General features: G+C 40.0%; 2 protein-coding genes across 5 annotated transcripts; one reads left to right on the plus strand and one right to left on the minus strand.

Moving 5' to 3' along the window:
• Nucleotides 1-11,258: 11,258 nt before the first annotated feature.
• LOC119082843 (nucleosomal histone kinase 1) lies at nucleotides 11,259-15,422 on the minus strand. 4 transcript variants are annotated; one of them, XM_037192502.1, is made up of 5 exons: nucleotides 15,306-15,422; nucleotides 14,422-14,682; nucleotides 13,800-13,955; nucleotides 11,734-13,725; nucleotides 11,259-11,663 (listed from the first exon to the last, which is right to left on the minus strand). In XM_037192502.1, the coding sequence occupies exons 2-5, from the start codon at nucleotides 14,606-14,608 to the stop codon at nucleotides 11,602-11,604; spliced, it is 2,397 nt and encodes a 798-aa protein (XP_037048397.1). In that variant the 5' UTR covers nucleotides 14,609-14,682; nucleotides 15,306-15,422; the 3' UTR covers nucleotides 11,259-11,601. The 4 variants fall into 4 exon arrangements, with proteins under 4 accessions (XP_037048397.1, XP_037048398.1, XP_037048401.1 ...); XM_037192503.1 differs by having other exon boundaries at nucleotides 14,422-14,852; nucleotides 15,306-15,401; XM_037192506.1 differs by having other exon boundaries at nucleotides 15,294-15,401.
• An 83-nt stretch (nucleotides 15,423-15,505) lies between these two features.
• Nucleotides 15,506-19,540, plus strand: LOC119082844 (probable ATP-dependent RNA helicase DDX27). Its single transcript, XM_037192507.1, has 6 exons — nucleotides 15,506-15,759; nucleotides 16,817-17,653; nucleotides 17,890-18,361; nucleotides 18,428-18,688; nucleotides 18,747-19,251; nucleotides 19,312-19,540. The coding sequence occupies exons 1-6, from the start codon at nucleotides 15,685-15,687 to the stop codon at nucleotides 19,469-19,471; spliced, it is 2,310 nt and encodes a 769-aa protein (XP_037048402.1). The 5' UTR covers nucleotides 15,506-15,684; the 3' UTR covers nucleotides 19,472-19,540.
• The last annotated feature ends 1,162 nt before the right edge of the window (nucleotides 19,541-20,702 follow it).

A 20,702-nucleotide genomic window follows, 5' to 3' on the forward strand; every position in this document is an offset into this window, starting at 1 on the left:
CCCATTTTCGAACTTGACCTTACTTTTGTCGATACCAATCGGGGAAAAAAAGAATTTTGAAAAAAGGTTGTGATTTACTCAAGCTAGAGGGGTCACGAACGGACGGACGGACGGACGGACATTTTTTTTATTGCGGATTCGTCATTTATGAACATAACCAAATGCTTTGCCCTTACTGTCTGCTTCCAATTCGACGTGTTACAAACGGCATATTAATCTTATAAGCCCCCAGTACTTCGTACGGGGCTAAAAACGTGAATTTTTGACACAATATTTGTGATACTGTTACAGTTTCATTATATTGCGAGATTTACTCTACTTGGTAAGGCAACGCACTGAGCAGTGCGTTGGGTAAGGTCATGATTCGGAAAAAACGACTTGCGTTGAAGCAATTTCAAGGATCTAGGACTCGGGATCCCAAAAGTATTGAAGTTTAGGGCACTCTAGAATGATCCTTTGTCTTCACTCTGAAAGTGTTAGATCTTGAAATTTAGGTAATTGGCCTTGGATTTCGACAAAAAAAATCGCGAATATATGCCATGAACAATTTTCAATGGGCGGAAACGGATTTGTTCTACAGCTTTTCCAGCTGCTTTATTTGTTCCAAACTCCCGTTGTCCGGCGATCATGAGCAGGTTTCAGCTCATGAGGAATTTACAAAATTTTCGAAAATTCCTCATGAGCTAAAAGCTTTCCATCATCCGACTATCACCGGCGGCTGACGAAAATGAAGCAATGGAATGGTTACTGAAAATTATTTATAGTGTCTTCAGCCAGAAGCCTCAAAGTTCAACTTTTCTATAGCAGGACCATCATAAAAACGCTTTAAATAACCAAATACGAACAGCCTTGGGTTAGTCGATGTGCGTGTATTATTCAAAAATATCAAGTTAGATGTATATATGCATTTCTTGTAGCTCACATTTACCCCAAGAATGTAATGTGCAGACGCAAGCGAAGCGAGCGCGAATTTTTTTTAATCGACGTTGATTTGTGCATGACTTATGTTGAACGTGAAATGATTACACTGTCGAAAAAATTTAATTTCTCAGCGCCTCTATTTTCCCAGCGCCCTGGGCCGGGCCCACTTTGCCCATGGGTTAATCCGGCTCTGCTTATAAGATTAATATGCCGTTTGTAACACGTCGAATTGGAAGCAGACAGTAAGGGCAAAGCATTTGGTTATGTTAATAGATGACGAATCCGCAATAAAAACAAGGCATCAGAACAGTCGGAGCGTTTGCTGCGACTTAGCCCCGTACGACCCGTAATCCTGTTTCGTCCGAAACCATAATACGTCCGTAGCAGTAATACGCCCGGAACCCTAATACGTCTACAACCCTCTAATGCGTCTGTTACCAAAATGCAAGTCAAGTTGGGCATTGTCAAATTTACTGAAAGTGTTCATTTTTAAAATTGCGCATAGCGCAATTACGAAAGCCCGTACGAAGTACCTCTCAAATAAAACCAACAATTTACGACATTATTTCAGAAACCCAAAATTTTTTGCTAACTTTCCATTGGGTATTCAATTGCCTCTCAAATGAAACAAAAATTAGCAAAATCGGATGAGATTTACTCGATTTATGTGCAAAAAACACTTAGGGCCGAGTAGCGGCCTTAGTCCAAGGGCCCAAATTTGAAACTTTTTTCGCCACGTTCTTTTCGGTATTCAATTACCTTCCATAAAAAACTAAATCTAGTAAAATCGGATGAGATTTACTCGATTTATGTGCAAAAAACACTTAGGGCCAAGTAGCGGCCTTAGTCCAAGGGCCCAAATTTTAAACTTTTTTTGCCGTCATTCTATTCGGCATTCAACTATCTCTCAAATGAAACAAAATCTAGCAAAATCGGATGAGATTTACTCGATTTATGTGCAAAAAACACTTAGGGCCGAGTAGCGGCCTTAGTCCAAGGGCCCAAATTTGAAACTTTTTTCGCCACGTTCTTTTCTGTATTCAATTACCTTCCATAAAAAACTAAATCTAGCAAAATCGGATGAGATTTACTCGATTTATGTGCAAAAGACACTTAGGGCCAAGTAGCGGCCTTAGTCCCAGGGCCCAAATTTGAAACTTTTTTTGCCATCATTCTATTCGGCATTCAATTATCTCTCAAATGAAACAAAATCTAGCAAAATCGGATGAGATTTACTCGATTTATGTGCAAAAAACACTTAGGGCCGAGTAGCGGCCTTAGTCCAAGGGCCCAAATTTGAAACTTTTTTTGCCGTCATTCTATTCGGCATTCAACTATCTCTCAAATGAAACAAAATCTAGCAAAATCGGATGAGATTTACTCGATTTATGTGCAAAAAACACTTACGGCCGAGTAGCGGCCTTAGTCCAAGGGCCCAAATTTGAAACTTTTTTTGCCATCATTCTATTCTGCATTCAACTATCTCTCAAATGAAACAAAATCTAGCAAAATCGGATGAGATTTGCTCGATTTATGTGCAAAAAACACTTAGGGCCGAGTAGCGGCCTTAGTCCAAGGGGGGTAGGGTAATCTCGCACACCACACAAATTCATGGTGTGCGAGATTCACATCTAAGTGGTGAATCTCGCACAGTCATGACTTTTCGTTACATGTCGTAAAAGGACGCATACTATGATCGCGTGTGCTAGATTCCCCGACACCGTCCAAGGGCCCAAATTTGAAACATTTTTTGCCATCATTCTATTCGCTATTCAATTACCTTCCATAAAAAACTAAATCTGGCAAAATCGGATGAGATTTACTCGATTTATGTGGAAAAAACACTTAGGGCCGAGTAACGACCTTTGAGCCCTCCCAACAAGCTCGCGTTGCATCCTACACAAAACACACACATTTTTAGCCCCGTACGAAGTACTGGGGGCTTATAAGATTAATATGCCGTTTGTAACACGTCGAATTGGAAGCAGACAGTAAGGGCAAAGCATTCGGTTATGTTAATAGATGGCGAATCCGCAATAAAAAAAAAATGTCCGTCCGTCCGTCCGTCCGTCCGTCCATCCGTCCGTCCGTCCGTCCGTCCGTCCATCCGTCCGTCCGTCCGTCCGTCCGTCCGTCCGTCTGTGACCCCTCTAGCTTGAGCAAATCACAACCTTTTTTCAAAATTCTTTTTTTCCCCGATTGGTATCGACAAAAGTAAGGTCAAGTTCGAAAATGGGCATGGTAGGGTCGGCCCTTCCAGAGCTAGGGCCCTATAGGTGTTTTTCAGTCTTTCGACGATATCTACCGAAATACGCACGCAATAGCTGCTTGTAATATATCAAATGAAACATGGGCTTGTTGGGAGGGCTCAAAGGTCGTTACTCGGCCCTAAATGTTTTTTGCACATAAATCGAGTAAATCTCATCCGATTTTGCTAGATTTAGTTTTTTATGGAAGGTAATTGAATACCGAAAAGAACGTGGCGAAAAAAGCTTCAAATTTGGGCCCTTGGACTAAGGCCGCCACTCGGCCCTAAGTGTTTTTTGCACATAAATCGAGTAAATCTCATACGATTTTGCTAGATTTAGTTTTTTATGGAAGGTAATTGAATACCGAAAATAACGTGGCAAAAAAAGTTTCAAATTTGGGCCCTTGGACTAAGGCCGCCACTCGGCCCTAAGTGTTTTTTGCACATAAATCGAGTAAATCTCATCCGATTTTGATAGACTCAGTTTTTTATGGAAGGTAATTGAATATCGAAAATAACGTGGCGAAAAAAGCTTCAAATTTGGGCCCTTGGACTAAGGCCGCTACTCGGCCCTAAGTGTTTTTTGCACATAAATCGAGTAAATCTCATCCGATTTTGCTAGTTTTTGTTTCATTTGAGAGATAATTGAATACCTAATAGAAAGTTGGGTTTCTAAAGTAATGTCGTAAATTGTTGGTTTTATTTGAAAGGTACTTCGTACGGGCTTTCGTAATTGCGCTATGCGCAATTTTAAAAATGAACAGTTTCAGTAAATTTGACAATGCCCAACTTGACTTGCATTTTGGTAACAGACGCATTAGAAGGTTGTAGACGTATTAGGGTTACGGGCGTATTACGGCTACGGACGTATTATGGTTACGGACGAAATAGGATTACGGGTCGTACGGGGCTAAGTCGCAGCAAACGCTCCGACTGTTCTGATGCCTTGTTTTTATTGCGGATTCGTCATCTATGAACATAACCAAATGCTTTGCCCTTACTGTCTGCTTCCAATTCGACGTGTTACAAACGGCATATTAATCTTATAAGCCCCCAGTACTTCGTACGGGGCTAAAAATGTCCGTCCGTCCGTCCGTCCGTCCGTCCGTCCGTCCGTCTGTGACCCCTCTAGCTTGAGTAAATCACAACCTTTTTTGAAAATTCTTTTTTTCCCCGATTGGTATCGACAAAAGTAAGGTCAAGTTCGAAAATGGGCATGGTAGGGTCGGCCCTTCCAGAGCTAGGGCCTTATAGGTGTTTTTCAGTTTTTCGACGATATCTACCGAAATACGCACGCAATAGCTGCTTGTGATATATTAAATGAAAGGTATTGACGAGTAGAACAAAGTTGCTGAACATTGTTTTTGGGTAAGATCCAACGTGGGCTTGTTGGGAGAGCTCAAAGGTCGTTACTAGGCGCTAAGTGTTTTTTGCACATAAATCGAGTAAATCTCATCCGATTTTGCCAGATTTAGTTTTTTATGGAAGGTAATTGAATACCGAAAAGAACGTGGCGAAAAAAGTTTCAAATTTGGGCCCTTGGACTAAGGCCGCTACTCGGCCCTAAGTGTTTTTTGCACATAAATCGAGTGAATCTCTTCCGACTTTGCCAGATTTAGTTTTTTATGGAAGATAATTGAATACCGAAAAGAACGTGGCGAAAAAAGTTTCAAACTTGGGCCCTTGGACTAAGGCCGCTACTCGGCCCTAAGTGTTTTTTGCACATAAATCGAGTAAATCTCATCCGATTTTGCTAGTTTTTGTTTCATTTGAGAGATAATTGAATGTCGAATAGAATGATGGCAAAAAAAGTTTCAAATTTGGGCCCTTGGATTAAGGCCGCTACTCGGCCCTAAGTGTTTTTTGCACATAAATCGAGTAAATCTCATCCGATTTTGCTAGTTTTTGTTTTATTTGAGAGGTAATTGAATACCCAATGGAAGGTTGGCAAAAAATTTTTGGGTTTCTAAAATAATGTCGTAAATTGTTGGTTTCATTTGAGAGGTACTTCGTACGGGCTTTCGTAATTGCGCTATGCGCAATTTTAAAAATGAACACTTTCAGTAAATTGGACCGTGCCCAACTTGACTTGCATTTTGGGAACAGACGCATTAGAGGGTTGTAGACGTATTAGGGTTCCGGGCGTATTACGGCTACGGACGTATTATGGTTACGGACGAAATAGGATTACGGGTCGTACGGGGCTAAGTCGCAGCAAACGCTCCGACTGTTCTGATGCCTTGTTTTTATTTCGGATTTGTCATCTATGAACATAACCAAGTGCTTTGCCCTTACTGTCTGCTTCCAATTCGACGTGTTACAAACGGCATATTAATCTTATAAGCCCCCAGTACTTCGTACGGGGCTAAAAATCATTTTTGTGCCTTAGAATCATAATTCGACGTTTTTTGTCACTGCACCTACGATCGAAACGTTCGACCAAAGTACTGCGTATACAGCAACATTTGTGCGTCCGAAATAGTCATTTGTGTACGGTTTACTTGTTTTGGACGATTGATTTTAGGCAATTGCGCGGATTGTAGGACGAACGAAGTGAGAATACTATTTTGCGCTTGAAGATCGAAATTCGACGTATTTCGACACGCAAACTACGAATTAAAAGTTCGAATTTTCTAGACTTCTCAGAGACGAGGTCAATTTACTTTCATTGCTTTTCGGGTCCTAGGTATGAAATAGTATTATACATGACTAGGGATAAAAAGATGAAAAGTAGAGTTTTCGTGTGAATTTTGTTGATCCGAGGCGACGCCGAGGTCAATAAACACTGAAAACGAAACTTTTCTTTTTTATCCCGAGTTATGTAATGTAAAACATGAAAAGTACGGTTTTCGACGCATGTAGCATGTAAAAGTAACTTTCACTCTTTCAGTGCGAGAATGGATTTTCATTATAATTTGTCGGACGCGATCAAGTATACATGCTTTGTTGCTTAAATGGTTGCAGAGTGATTTCTTTGTTTATGTTGTTGTGGCTTCGTCTCATTTCGATTTTCTAGCGCTAAAAACGTCGTTCGTGAATCGTGACGAATGATTTTCGTCACTCGCAACGAAATGTACTATTCTACGCACAGTCCGAAGTAAATCACACCAAAAATTAGTTAAATTTTCATATTTACACAAACGACACTAAATATTTATATTTTTGATGATTTGACGTCTCTAAAACTATACTCGCTTATGTTAAGAGGTTCCGAGCGTACGCTGAAATTGTAGCCTACATTTCTGCGTTTCGAAATTTTTGATCGCTGATATCTTTTTACGAGAGCCCTTTTTGAAAAATGTACGACCACATTTTCGTGTAAAAATATGTCAGCTTTGAATAAAATATAAAATTGTCTGTGAAAGTTTCATGTGCTTTGAGAAAACTGTACCGATGCCCCAAATTTGCATCAAAGGTACACTTTTCTCAAAGCACATGGAACTTTCACAGACAATTTTCTTTTTAGTTTTTCATTAATGCAAATGCACGAAACACTAGTTTCGCAAAAATGCAAAAAAATACGTCTTCGGCCTCTCTCCCTCGTCGAGAAAGCATTGTTCCAGATTCTAACGGATATCGCTCAATCGAACACGAATCATTTAATTAATTAATCGCTTGAACACTCGATCACTGTAAATAGTGACAATATAACGGTAAAATCATACTCCACTTCCAGAAGGCTTTCTTGACCGAATAGATAATTAAAATTACTATTTTACGGAATCTTTCAGTAACACATTGCTCAAGCTTGTTGTTGCGATTAACATTGCGCAATTTTCGATCGACAAAAAAGACAAATAAAAATTAAAAAACACCAAAATTGAAAGCAACCATTATCACAGTATTCAAAGTTTTCAAATGGAAATTATACTTATCGAAGGTAGTTTACTTGCCTAAAATCCATTATTAAATTTTCACAAAGTTATTGTAATTAAATGGGCGAACAGTTTTTTAATCTGACCAGTGTGTGAGAACGAGTACTACTGATGACTGATGAGATTTCGTTACTCTGTTAAATCTGTTCCAATGTTTATGTGAGGGGTAACTCACTGGCTAAAAGGGTGGCAAGTCAATTTTTAATTCCTTTATTTACCAGAGTATTAATGGCACTCATAGTTTCATGTAAATCTGTACGGCGTTGTCTCGAAATTGGTTTGAAATTGGTAGATGGAAAAAATGAAATTAGAGTAGGTCAAACCTAAAAGCTGGAAATTCTCGCAACAATAAGACCGTATTTCTTACATAAGGTATTCAGATTTTTTCACCCTATTCTTTCTGGAAAGAAGAAAAATTCCAAACTGTCATTCACTACAGAAGACACTCACAGCTCCAAGGTTCTGAAAGAACAGGTTAGGACACTTAAAAGGATGGGTGAAACACAAATTTTGACAATTCAGACATGTTTTGTTAAACACACTCATTAAATTGTCAAAATATGTGTTTCACCCGAGGTTCCACCGCCTTCTCGATCAACTCAGAAGTGTCTTAACCTGTTCTTTCAGAGCCTTGAACCCGAGTGCAAATAGTCAATATCAGCACTATTTGCACCAGACTTATCATAACTCTCGAAAATTATTAAAAAATCATTTTTGGCAAGCCGTGCGAATTATCTTATCGAAAATGCGATTTGAACTACAAAATGCACAGGTAAGTGACTGGCTTCATCCAACTGAATTCATCCTTTCTACAAAAGGAAGTAGTTTTGTTTGGTCCTGCTGAATTCGTCCTTCTGCAAACTGTGCAAGGAAGGAGTTTTGTTTTTTCCAACTCAATTCATTCTTCCACAAACTGTGTAAGGAAGGAGTTTGTTCCAACTGAATTAGCGTTATTTTGTCCAAATGTAAGTTTTAATCGTTGAAATTTTTGGTGCACTTATGACATGAATTATCAACGTTGATCACTGCCATAAAATACAAATGACTACAACGTCGTACCGTTTTTCCATTATAAATGTCAAAATAAGAGGTAAAATGCAAGGTAAATATAGTGAGGAGGTAATGCCATTCTGACGTGCGGCCTAGCACATAAGTTCGATGCCAATGACATCTTTTTTTAAAATGGTTGACTACGATTTACTTGTATTTCACAAAAATATTTTCGCTATCTCACAACAGATGGCCCGACTTTCTATTCTATTTTTTGCTTTCAACGAAGGGATGAGATGGCGTTTGTATCGAACTTTCGTGCCACCGCACATCTGATTCGGTTATATATGGCATTACCTCCTCACTATATTTACCTTGGTAAAATGCGCTTGTTTCTAAATGTAGTCTCGAATCTAGAACGACCCTGTAGATTTTCTTCCAATCATTCAATGTGCCGGTGGTACAAAAAGAATTTTTGATTAAAAAGAGTTCTCACAATCTCACAAAGCCTAAATCGACCGAATTCGGACTTCTTACTGTCTCAGTGAGGAAAATTCTGTATATGAAACTGAGAAGTCTGAATTCGTTCAAGAAGTCTCACTCAAGTTTTTTTTTATATGGACGCTTTGACAGCTGAAATAACTTTGGGATGCTTATCAAACAAATTGAGTGAAAATGTTTTCCGCCTTTTTTTTAAAGAAACATTTTTTCATGGACATAACAGTGTACATTATGTACTAGACCCACTAAACCGTACTAGACGTTAACATGGTTAACATTCATGCATTCATATAAATATCTCGACCATCTCGACCATCTCGACCTACATACTAGCGCCACCTATCGCATAACACACGTAGCTTAGTTTAGTTTGACAAATGTAAATGTCAAAATACCGGTTTTTTATTTGCTAGCGATGCAAGACGACGACTAGCGGATAAAAAAGGAATTAAATTCTGACTTTGATATTGATTTTCAAAACAAAATGAAAACAAACTTTTCACCCTCGCTCAGCATGACTATTTAATGGGCAAAATTGTGATTCGATTGGCATTTCTCTATTCAAGATGAATGTGGAATCGGAACTGAACATTCCGCAAGAAGACTGGTACGAAACATTTATTCGATATGGGTTGTATTTCGGTGCCGTGTTCCAGTTGCTATGCTTATGTGCTTGTGTCATGCTACCGGGTTCGAAAAAGGTAAATCAACTGGCGAAATATATTCAAAAATAAATTGAGTGACATTGGCAAATGTTGCGCTTCCAGGAAGACGGCGATGATACGAACGCCAATTCTCAACTAACACCTTTAAATACTCCGAAACGTCCACATCGTGCACGTAAGCAGGACAAGAAAAAACGGCGTTGAACCAGAACGTAATCTCTTATAGCTTTTCAGTTTATTATTTCGTCCATTTATTTTTGTAATTATATGTTCGTTGGAAACAACAACAATATTTGTGTGTTTGCTATCTTATGGTATTCCCTGTACAGACGTCTATAGTAGCCAATCCCTGCACTCCGTTGTAGCGAAACTGAGGATCTCAATAAGTGTTTCGGTTACATTTTTTGAATCTACTACCTTCGATGAACCATTACAATAAATGGTCTCGGAGAAAGAGACATGGAACGCTATGCACAGTGAACTGAAGAACAGCATTTACCTTCAATAATTTGTTGTTCGAAGGAAAGATGATAAAGGTAACACGACCCATCGCCTTCACAATGAAAAACGATTATTTTCAATAATTTTTTACGTTTATTAAGGAACCAAATTATTCACAAAACTATTACAATCAGGTTGAGCCTTTTTCCGTATCATGTACAGTGTACACACCTCATTTCGTAGCCTAAAATTCTATATTCTATTCGATATACACTCCATCAGTCCAACAAACCACACGAACATATTCAGTAAAGCATTGACTCAACACTGGTTACTCTTTTCTTACCCTATAATACCAGCGTTCCATTAACACAATACCGATTAACGAATTTCTCGCAGTTCTCACCTCGTCACTATAAACACACATAGTAGATTCGTCGTGCGTAATCTCAATGAACCTCAATGATAATACAATGAACAGCACAAGAAACTATAGCTAAAACGAGTCACAATGTAATTAAAACACACTCTCTGTGTGTGTAGTGTTTCATCATAATCACGCAAACATAATGATCAATGGAAATTTTATGCTCGACTCGACACATTATTCGAAATATAGAAAGTGTATGGCAATGACAACACGAGACGGTAAGATCGAATTTTTATCAATGGAATAATTGATTGACTCCACGCCATTGTCGTATGGTGATTGATTAGATGCGTGATAATATTGAGTCATCAGGTTCATGAATGAATGAAGATATTATTGCCGAGGCCTAAGTTATCGACAGTGACGATGGAAATAAGGTATGGGCTCTGGTTAAACAGCTAAGGTAAGAAGATTTTGTAATCGACCTGCTAGAAAATACTTAGATTCCCGACTGCAACAAAGTTGCATTCTGTGAATAGATGTCGATATATAGAGGAACTGTTAATCTTCGAGGATGGGAGAAAGTAGTTTTTATCCATGCGTATAATTTCCGAGGGGGAATGTTTGCAACGTCGGGAAAGTATTTTCTAAAAGAGAAGAAAACTGAAGAGGATTTTCATCGATTTTGAAACTTTTCCGTTCAAAAGATTTTCTGTTCAAAAGATTTTCTAATTTTCATTTTCGAAGGATCTTTTAAGAATTTGGTTTTTGTTGACAGACGATTTTCTCGTTTTCCATCGATAACACAAGCGAAGCAACGCAGGTTTTGTACACAAATGAAGACATAGTGTCTTGGAATGTTCTCGGTGCCCTAAAAACAAAACATACATCCGTTGGTCCCAATGACGTCTGTGGTTCCGCCGCAGTCGCTTCACAAAAAGTTTAAAAAATAATGGGAATGACACAGTCGATTCAGAGCCTTCCATTCACTCACCTGCCCTTGATTAACTTTCTCATATTCGTATACACTTTATCACTGTTCTTTAAATCCAATTCTCAATTTCTCAGCTTACTACTTCTCAAACCCTGTATTCAGTACCTTGTCGAAGGCTCAACCTGTTGACAATATGTGTACAAAAATGAACACTGAGAAATCGTAGAAATGTGAATTAAACGATCAACAATTAGTTGACGGATTTGAAGTTCGACATTTGAAAAAAAGAAAGAAAAGAATCTCCAGCTTTGTTGGTTTTTTTTTAAACTTATTTTTTACTATATTGTAGTAGTAGTCTATCATTTTTATGATTTATGTAAATGGGATAATAATCGTTAATACATTTATAGTAAATTTATGTCCGGCAAATCGTTTCAGTCGGATCCTTCGCCCACGCAAAACGATCGCCTCTTCCACAGACACTTACAGACTATTAACTCAAATAAACTTCAGAAAAGCGGTTGAAATAATCGAATCATTTCGTTTGAATGCAACAGTGGCATTTTCAATGCATTTGACTATTACATAGACTGAAAAACTATGTAAATTGGCTATCCATTCATCTTACAACGGATCTTATATAAATCAATGTGTACTTAACCGCTACGTGTATTAATTGATCGCTTCAGTTGATCGTCTCTTTGGGCCTTTCTGGGCGCTAGATTACGAGAAAGAAAAATGCTATTTAGTATCGAAATCGAGCCACACAAATATCATCAAATACTCACTTCGAATCAACTTCCGCTTCAGCGATCTCTTTGCACCAGCTGCCGTTGGCTTCGTTTTGATTCTCGTCTTGATGGGTGTGTATTCGGTTGTGTCGCGTGAATCCTCATCGCTGACCGACGATGACATTGACGCGTGTGTGTCCTTCATCGATGCATTACTGCTGCACGACGATTCGTCGGTCGGAGTGAATTCAGAGTTGCCGCTCCGCCGTTTCTTGGATAGAGTAGCGCGATAGCGGACACATTTGCTCGGTATGCGAATGACACGACGCAGTCCCGATTTGCGACGTCGAATCGATTCCTGCCCGTTGAAACCGATGCCATTGATTTTCTTCACATCGTCTCGTTGAAGCGGTAGGATCTTCTTCACATCGTCACGTTGCAGTGGTAGGAGTTTTTTCTTTCTATTATCTAAATCAGGTTTAATCTCATTGTCACTATGCTCCTCCTTGTCCTCCTCCTCCTCGTCGTTGTCTTCCTTAATATCTAGTCGATCTTTGAATTTCAATCGATTTTCCAGTCTCAATATAGCGTTGTTGGGTTTACCAGCGTATTTAACAATCAGAGGTGTCTCTGTCGGTACATTTTCGTATTCCTTTTCGGCACGCTGTTTGGCAATCTGATCCGGATCACTGTTCAGCACATCAGTCCAGGAGAATTTCTTTCGCTGTTTTTTCGGTATTTTGTCCGACTTTGACCGGAGATTTTTCGGCGATATTTTCGCCGAGCCATTTGTTCGCACCGGAAGCAGCGATTGAATGTTGAATATCTCTTTGACATTCTTGTTTTTGTTCTGTTTCTTCAATTCGTCTTTCACCGTGCATCGTGGACTGGATTTGAGAGAATTCACGTCAACTTTCATGTCCTTCGGCTTGACACCCAATCTGTGCAGTGCGCTGCGAAATATACCACGACAGAAATCGTAATCGGGTGTCGCAGGATAGGCCAATTCACCGACGTACTCCAAAAAGTCGCCCAAATATTTGGGTACTTTGTCGCCGTAAACTTGCTTGAGCATTTCTTTGATGTCAGTCATGAAGTGTTCTTTGACCCGATGCACCTGTTCCGGTTGAGTGAGCAGCTTCTCATTGTCCCATGGTAACCAGCCCTGACTCCAAAAAATCAAATTGTAGCCGAGACACTCCAAATCGCTGCGACGTGAATGGGCGCCCATATGAGCGTCACGAGAGGTAAATTCCAGTGTACCATCATGAGCCCGTCGTTCGTCCATGCAAAACGGTTTGTGTGTGCCGTTCTTAGCCAGGTACTTTAATGCCAAACCGAAGTCAATGAGGAAAATGCGATCGTCGCCATCCGTCGTTTGGGCTGGCTGCTGTTGAACATTTGATCTCTTTTGGCTGTACACTTTGTTGTAGTAAGAATTCGCTTCCGAATCATCGTCTTTCGTTCGACTGGAATTAAGATTTTCCGTGTCATCGTCAGCTTCGTCGGAATAGTCAATCTTTTTGTGCGGCCGCAAGTTGTGATAATGATGGTTCAGCATCTCGTCGTACACCGACGTTTTGCGTGACATCCGGCATGAACGGATGGGATTCGATCCGCTGAATTGTACGTTATTTCGGACACGCGGTCGTGACCATAACAATGGCGTTGAATACTGGGACTCATCGTTGATCGATGCCGACTTGTTCGAAATGGATTCATTGGAATCGGATTGCTCGTCGTCCGATATACATTCAGCGTCATCATCGTACGTTCGATCAGTCGATTGGTTCGGACAACTGCCAATCATCATATTCGCCGCTTTGATATCGGCATGAACGTATCCCTTGCCATGTAAATGCTGCAATACGTCCAGGGTCTGAATGGCTATCACCAGCAAATTCTTCTCGTCGATACAGCGATTCTTAATAACGGAATGCAAATCGAATTTGTATCGGGGCAGCACCAGGAACCGGTACCGAATCTTGTTGAATGTATGCGATCCAGACGCAATGTATTCGGCCATACCGGGTGGAAGTGGAGATTCATCTGGAATTGGTTTAAGTGGAGATTCTTATTAGAAAAAGACGGTTGGATGAGTGATAATGGCTGCATGTACATACCAGTTGATCTGCCGGTATTCATTAGGCAATGAATTTCGACAAATAGTGGCCCGCTACTGTGCGGCTCAATTTTGACCACATAGTTAGCGTTAGCGGAAGTTACTGCGCGCTTGGTGTCGTTGGAAGCTAGGAAAATTTCGCCGAAACTTCCTTTACCTGTTCCGACACAAAATACAAAAAAAAGAAATATTAAAATATGTTGATGACGATGCGGACTGTGAAGCACCGACACGGTCTACAATTTCAGGCACTCCCTGTATATAGTGTTAAAAGAGCGTCAAAGAGAAATAAATGACCAATTCGACTGATTTCGACGGGTGGAACGTCAAAATCTGTATGTTAAATTCCAGTTAACTGGGAAAAAACCAGTTAATTTAACTGAGCTCGATTGTTGAACACTATTTTTTGACCTTCTCTTTTAACCCTTTGTCCAGTGTTAAAAGAGCGTAAAAGAGAAAAATGACCAGTTACTAACTGGTCTCGATGGGTGATAAGTCAAAATCTGTATGTTAAAGTCCATTGCAACCATGAACAAACCAGTTAATTTAACTGATCTCGCTGGGTGAACACTCTTCTTTGACATTCTCTCTTAACACTCTACAAAATGCAAATTATCGCTTACCAAAAGGTTTACCGACACGCCATTTGTTCTTTCTGATATCAGTCATGATTGCACCATCCACAATGTCCTTGTTGAGGACGAACGTCTGTTCTGGAACAGGTGAATGAATCGCTGGGCCATCATATTTTATGCGCTTTTTCGGTGTTTCCAAATGCGTTTCGGCTGCAGCGGCTGCTCGTTTACCCATGGCTCCAAACACTTATTAAACGACTCCAGATTATCGACTTTATTCCACACGGAAACTATATTGTCACACGTAACCTAATCAGAAATGTTTATTTCAATCGAATTGCATTGCGAAATTATGTCGAACGCGTTGAATATTGTTCTTATTAGTGTTGTTGTGATGGAAGTGTTTTTTTCTTCTTCTTTTTCTGATATATATTGTTTTTATGCTAAGCGTAGGACGTGTATTTAGTGTGTTCAAATTTCTAATTGTAATCGGTGAATGTGTTCAATTCGCGTCATAATTTATCACAATATTCCACTTCCATTAATTATGAATGAATGGTTACGATTTCGGTTGTGGTGGTATATCAATGGGAACAAAAAATGATTTTTTTTTTCGTTCGCTGTTTTTTCAATGGTCTGATTTGTGACAATACGTCGATCGATGTGGGACAATCACAAATTATTATTGATCACAAATGACACCAAAACATTTCATCGAATGTCCAATGATTCGGGAATCGGTTAATTCACGAAAAAAATACAAAATAAAATCAATAAAAAAAAAATTTGTTCGTCCAACAAAAAGATGGAGTTTTTTTTGTTATGAAAAAGTCGTGTATTAGACGATTGAGAAATAGCCACTATTACGACACATCGACACTGGACAAGTACGTAAACAGCTAACTGATTAACTGACGAACACAATTAATTACTTGAATAGTCTTGATTTTCGGTTTATCACGGATTTTAACAGTTACTCAGATTAGCATTGAAACTTTTTGTAATTTTTTTCAGCCATTGCAACTAATGTGTCAAAGTAACGAACTTTCGATGCGCCACAAACAAGTTTTAGAAATTTTACCAACTAAATTAGTTCACTGTAATAACAACCAGGTGACAAATCGATCGAAATGTCACCAAATGTCATAGAGAATAATGACACATGTGCTCTTGTTTTTGTTTTCTTTTCTGACGGTGTGAGGAAACGATAGAGATTGTTTTTGAAATCATATTGCACCTGTAACATTGTTTCGGTTGCATTTTGGAGAATATCAAATTTGTTACGTTTGTCATCAATAGTTTAAACGAAAAATGGATTTAATCAGAACAATTGAAGAAGATGCAGAAGTTCAGAACTATTCGGAAGATTCAGATGCTGAAGTAGATGTAAGTGTACATAACCTAACAAAAACAGCGAGAAATTTTTTCATCCTCATTGAGCGATTCTTTTGAATTTCGACTGACCGAATCGGCACAATTTTTTTCGGGGCTTTTTTTATATATGCCTAGTTAGGCCTTGGTGCCTAGGCCCCCAAACCAGTCTCAGATATTTTTGATCTTCCATACCTGGCTGGTGGTGAGCGGCCAAAAATCGAAAGATGGGATTTCGTACTCAGGATTTCATTTCCGTAAGGTGATTCGTTGGAAAGCTGAGGTCGAGTACTCCCGGGGCAAATACTAACTTCAAAAAATTTGATGATAAACGGCCGAAAATATGACCTCCGGAAAATTTCTCAGAATCGATGGAAGCTCGGTGAACTTTGAGGAGAGCTCTGACCTCACTAATGCAATTATTTGATTAAATTATTGTTTATTATGAATGTGGAGGACCTCAGCTTTACAGCGATACCCATATGTAGTAGTTTGGCGGGGTGGATCACATGTTAAGTAGTCACGTATCAAACTACTACATATTGGTATCGCTGTAAAGCTGAGGTCCTTTACATTCATAATAAATAATAATTTAATCAAGTAATTGCATTAGTGAGGTCAGAGCCCTCCTCAAATTTCGCCGAGGTTCCATGGATTCTGAGAAATTTTCCGATGTCATATTTTCGGCCTTTTATCATCAAATTTTTTGCAGGTAATATTCGCCCCGGGAGTACTCGACCTCAGCTTTCCAATGAACCCATACACGCCCGTGTTCTTGCCACCTTACAGACATGAAATCGGGACTACGAAACCCCATTTTTCGACTTTTGGCCGCTCACCCCACCAACAGCCAGGTATAGAAGATCAAAAATATCTGAGGCTGGTTTTGGAGCCTATGCACCAAGGCCTAACTAGGCATATATAACAAAGTCCTGGAAAAAATATCGCCGATTTCGGTCAGTCGAAATTCAAAAGAATCCCTCATTATCATATCCGATATGTACCCGATATGTCCACAATGTCATTGAAACGACCGTAAAAATCTGACAATTTCCTTTCCAACTAATTCCAGTATCAGCCGACCAAAATCCGGCGCAAGAAGAAGGAGGAGTTCAACAACAATTTCGAATTCGCTTCATCCGTGTCCGAGTACAACAAAGACACATGGGACGATCTGATGAAATATGTGAAACGGAAGGCTCGCACAAAGACCGACGACAAAATTGCCGAAATAATCAAGAATCGTAAGGGCAAAGACGATGATGATGCAGAAGAAGTGAATAGTAGCGATGGTGATGATGACGATGATGAAATCGATCTGTCGGACGATGAACTGAAGCATGACGGACTCCGATTGAAAGAAAAGAAGAAGAAAAAACTGAAGAAAGCAAAAGTGGAAGACGAAGTCGATGAGAATGACAAGGAATTCTTCGAAGAAGCTACTGATGGCGATCAGGTGAATTCATTCTATCAAATGAATCTGTCGCGTCCACTAATGAGAGCCATCGGAGTATTGGGTTACATTTATCCGACACCGATTCAAGCGACAACCATACCAATTGCCCTTCTTGGTAGAGACATTTGTGGATGCGCTGCTACAGGTACCGGAAAGACCGCAGCGTACATGCTGCCAACGTTGGAGAGATTACTTTACCGTCCGTTGAACAACAAAACCGTTACGCGAGTATTGGTGCTTGTGCCGACCCGAGAATTGGGCGCTCAAGTGTACCAAGTAACGAAACAGTTGAGCCAGTTCACTTCAGTGGAAACTGGATTGGCCATTGGTGGGCTGGATCTGAAGGCACAGGAAACCATTTTGCGACAGAACCCAGATATTGTAATTGCGACACCGGGACGTTTGATCGATCATATCAAGAATACGCCGAGTTTCACACTGGATTCGATTGAGGTAAGTTTGTTGTCTTAACTAAGGCTTCTGATTGTTCGGTTCATTGACCTGGAACGATTAGAAGCCGTGACTGTACCATCTGGTATGATGATAACAATCCTTGCGCTCTGAATCCATTTGAGTGAGCAATTTACCAATTTTTGCAGAGCAAAAGTTTTCTGACCAGATGTGGCAGGACTTTATCTCAGACATTCCGTATGGACAGGCCAACGTAACAAATTTCCCCATTCCCCTAGGTGTTAATTCTTGACGAAGCCGATCGCATGCTGGACGAATACTTCGAACAACAAATGAAAGAAATCATCAAGAGCTGCTCGGTGTCACGTCAAACAATGCTTTTCTCAGCTACGATGAGCGAACAGGTCAAAGACTTAGCGGCTGTGTCACTGAACAAACCGGTCAAAATTTTCGTGAACACCAACCAGACCGTTGCGTTCAATCTCCGCCAAGAATTCATTCGAATCCGCGAGGATAAGGAGGGTGAACGCGAACCAATACTGGCTGCACTGGTTTGTCGCACATTTCACGATCACTGCATGATCTTTGTACAGACCAAACGGCAAGCGCATCGGTTACACATTCTGTTGGGACTTCTTGGTATAAAGGCCGGTGAATTGCACGGAAATTTGACACAACAACAGCGGTTGGAGTCGCTGAAATTGTTCAAAGAGGAACGGATCGATATTTTGATAGCGACTGACGTGGCAGGTATGCATGACGGGACACTTGGAGAGTGATTTTTGTTTGCTAAAATTTTTTGGTTCCTTCACACAGCTCGTGGTTTGGATATTTCTGGTGTGAAGACCGTCATCAACTTTGTCATGCCAATTACAACGGAACATTACATTCATCGAGTGGGTAGAACTGCTCGTGCTGGTCGTGCTGGTATATCAGTGTCTTTGGCTGGGGAAAAGGAACGGAAAATTGTGAAGGACGTCATCAAAAATGCCGAAAGTACGGTAAAGAATCGTATCATTCCACCGGAGATCATCGACAAGTACAAGAAGAAACTGGCGAATCTGGAGCCAGAAATCCGTAAGCACACACCGACCACTTTCAATGTTTATCCCTGACCGTGAATCCTTTTCTGTAGAAAAAATTTTGGACGAAGAATTTGCCGAACGACAATTCGCCAAGCTGGAAATGCAAATCAACAAAACCGAAAACAGTTTAAAAGGTCTAACGCAACCGCAGCGTGAATGGTTCCAGACAATGAAACAGCGCAAAGAGGAAAAGGAAAGGCTTTCAGTGAATCCGACCGAAACTACCAACAAAGGTAAGGACAAGAAAGATAAGTCAACCGACGGCAAAGCGAGAAAACGCAGCAAAGGGGATCACGAATTCAACAAAAAGAATACGAAGAAACGACGCGAAGAGAACATGCATCCGGATAAGTTGGCCAAGGCTCGTGTGATGCGAGAAATCGAAAAAGTGTCGCTGGTTCGAGCCAAACTAATGAAATCGAAAAGTCGACCGGGAAAATTGAATGCCATCCAGGAAGATGACGAGGCGTCCAAGTCAAAGATGACCAACAAGCGCCGGTCGAAATTCAATCTTGATTTGACCGATACGAGTAATCGCAAGTCGAAGACATTACGGTGAGTTACGGCGAACGCGATTTGGGATTGTTCAAAGGATAACCAAAATTTTCGTTAAAGGTATGAAGCAACCAGACACAAGACCATGGCGAAAATTCAGGCCAAAAAGAAGACCAGCACGGTGAAAATCACCAACAAAGCGGGGAAAAACAAGTTCAACAAAGGGAAAAATTTCGGTGGACCACGAAAAACTGCAACGAAAGATAAAAAGAAGAAATGAACAGCTATGTGAATGGGAAGTGCGACGGATGGAGATGAAATAAAAAGTCAATTTGTATGCAAGAAGGAACAGTGCGTTTGAATTCCGATTGAACTTCATAGCCGAATGTAAACATCGATTGTCCAGAGGTATGTCCGATATCTAACTCTAGATAATCACCAAGGTGTTAGGTTGGATTGCACAGACCGGTAGACCTATTGCTTCCATTTGTTCTTGTGTAAAATGATCGACAATGATCGAAGACTGTTTTTATGAATGGGAGGTGCGGGAAAACAGAAAAAGTAGGAAAATGTGCAGTTTTCCTTGCTTTCCCGCCAACAGCTCCTGTTGTACCACCTCGATTTTCATAAAATAAATTTTGTTTTGTTTTGTCTCGTCAATACCTTTCATTTGATGACGGAAAACAACGGGAAACCAGCAAATACACCGACTGTTTTGAGACCCAACATAAAAAAAATTATCGAGTTTTACGTTGTTTACCTCTGCTTTGCGTGCCCACCTAACTTACTAGCGTAAAAACGTTGTCGCGACTCAACGGGAAGTGTTCCAAAGAAGTGAGAGAAGTTTGGAGTTCGAATTAGTCGATCAGTAGTTATAGGCGAGAAGGCGAGCAAAACTAAATATTTTCCTCCTTTTCCGGTTTTCCCGCACCTTCATGAGTGAACTAAACATAGAAAACGGTTGGTTGCGGTAAACCAATAACCAATTCATTCGATCGAAGGAAAATGTGAAGGTTAACATCTTTCTTGAACTTGACTTTGTTTGTGGTTAAACGTGACCACTGCACTGCACCATCAAAACAACAATTTTTTTTTTTGATTTATGTTTATCAATCGCTTAAATTACCATAAATTGAGAAACTTTCCCGCAATAAACAAATATTTGTTGTTGTTGTTTCGGATCGTCGTCCATTGATTAATCACACGTTTCTTTATGCAAACGACGAATACCTGAATTCTGTTAATTAAATCGAATCGAATAACCCAATTTTTTGTTGTCACTTTTTATGGATATATTGAGGTTTTGCGATCAAAACGATTGAAACTCTGTCACAGTCACAGAAAAAATGTGTTTAGACGGAAATGGAAGAGAGTTCGCTGAATTGGTTCGAATTGGAAATTTGTGAATTTAAATTGGTTTCTCGATATAGGATCGTTACATCGTATGGTATGTTAGACAAAGCTGGTTGCATTACACTTTTCAGTCCGATACGCCTCACGTCACTGTGCCA

Source organism: Bradysia coprophila, unplaced genomic scaffold, assembly GCF_014529535.1.
Source record: "Bradysia coprophila strain Holo2 unplaced genomic scaffold, BU_Bcop_v1 contig_494, whole genome shotgun sequence".
Classification (NCBI taxonomy): Eukaryota; Metazoa; Arthropoda; class Insecta; order Diptera; family Sciaridae; genus Bradysia; species Bradysia coprophila.

Excerpts from the sequence above, each read along its gene's own strand:
- LOC119082843 (XM_037192502.1), bottom strand. The coding sequence starts at position 14,608 with ATGGGTAAACGAGCAGCCGCTGCAGCCGAAACGCATTTGGAAACACCG. Across the intron at positions 13,956-14,421 it reads GCGTGTCGGTAAACCTTTTG|GTAAAGGAAGTTTCGGCGAA; the intron begins GTAAGCGATAAT and ends GTGTCGGAACAG. Across the intron at positions 11,664-11,733 it reads GAAGCGGAAGTTGATTCGAA|CGCCCAGAAAGGCCCAAAGA; the intron begins GTGAGTATTTGA and ends CTCGTAATCTAG.
- LOC119082844 (XM_037192507.1), top strand. The coding sequence starts at position 15,685 with ATGGATTTAATCAGAACAATTGAAGAAGATGCAGAAGTTCAGAACTAT. Across the intron at positions 18,362-18,427 it reads GATAGCGACTGACGTGGCAG|CTCGTGGTTTGGATATTTCT; the intron begins GTATGCATGACG and ends TCCTTCACACAG. Across the intron at positions 18,689-18,746 it reads GAATCTGGAGCCAGAAATCC|AAAAAATTTTGGACGAAGAA; the intron begins GTAAGCACACAC and ends CCTTTTCTGTAG.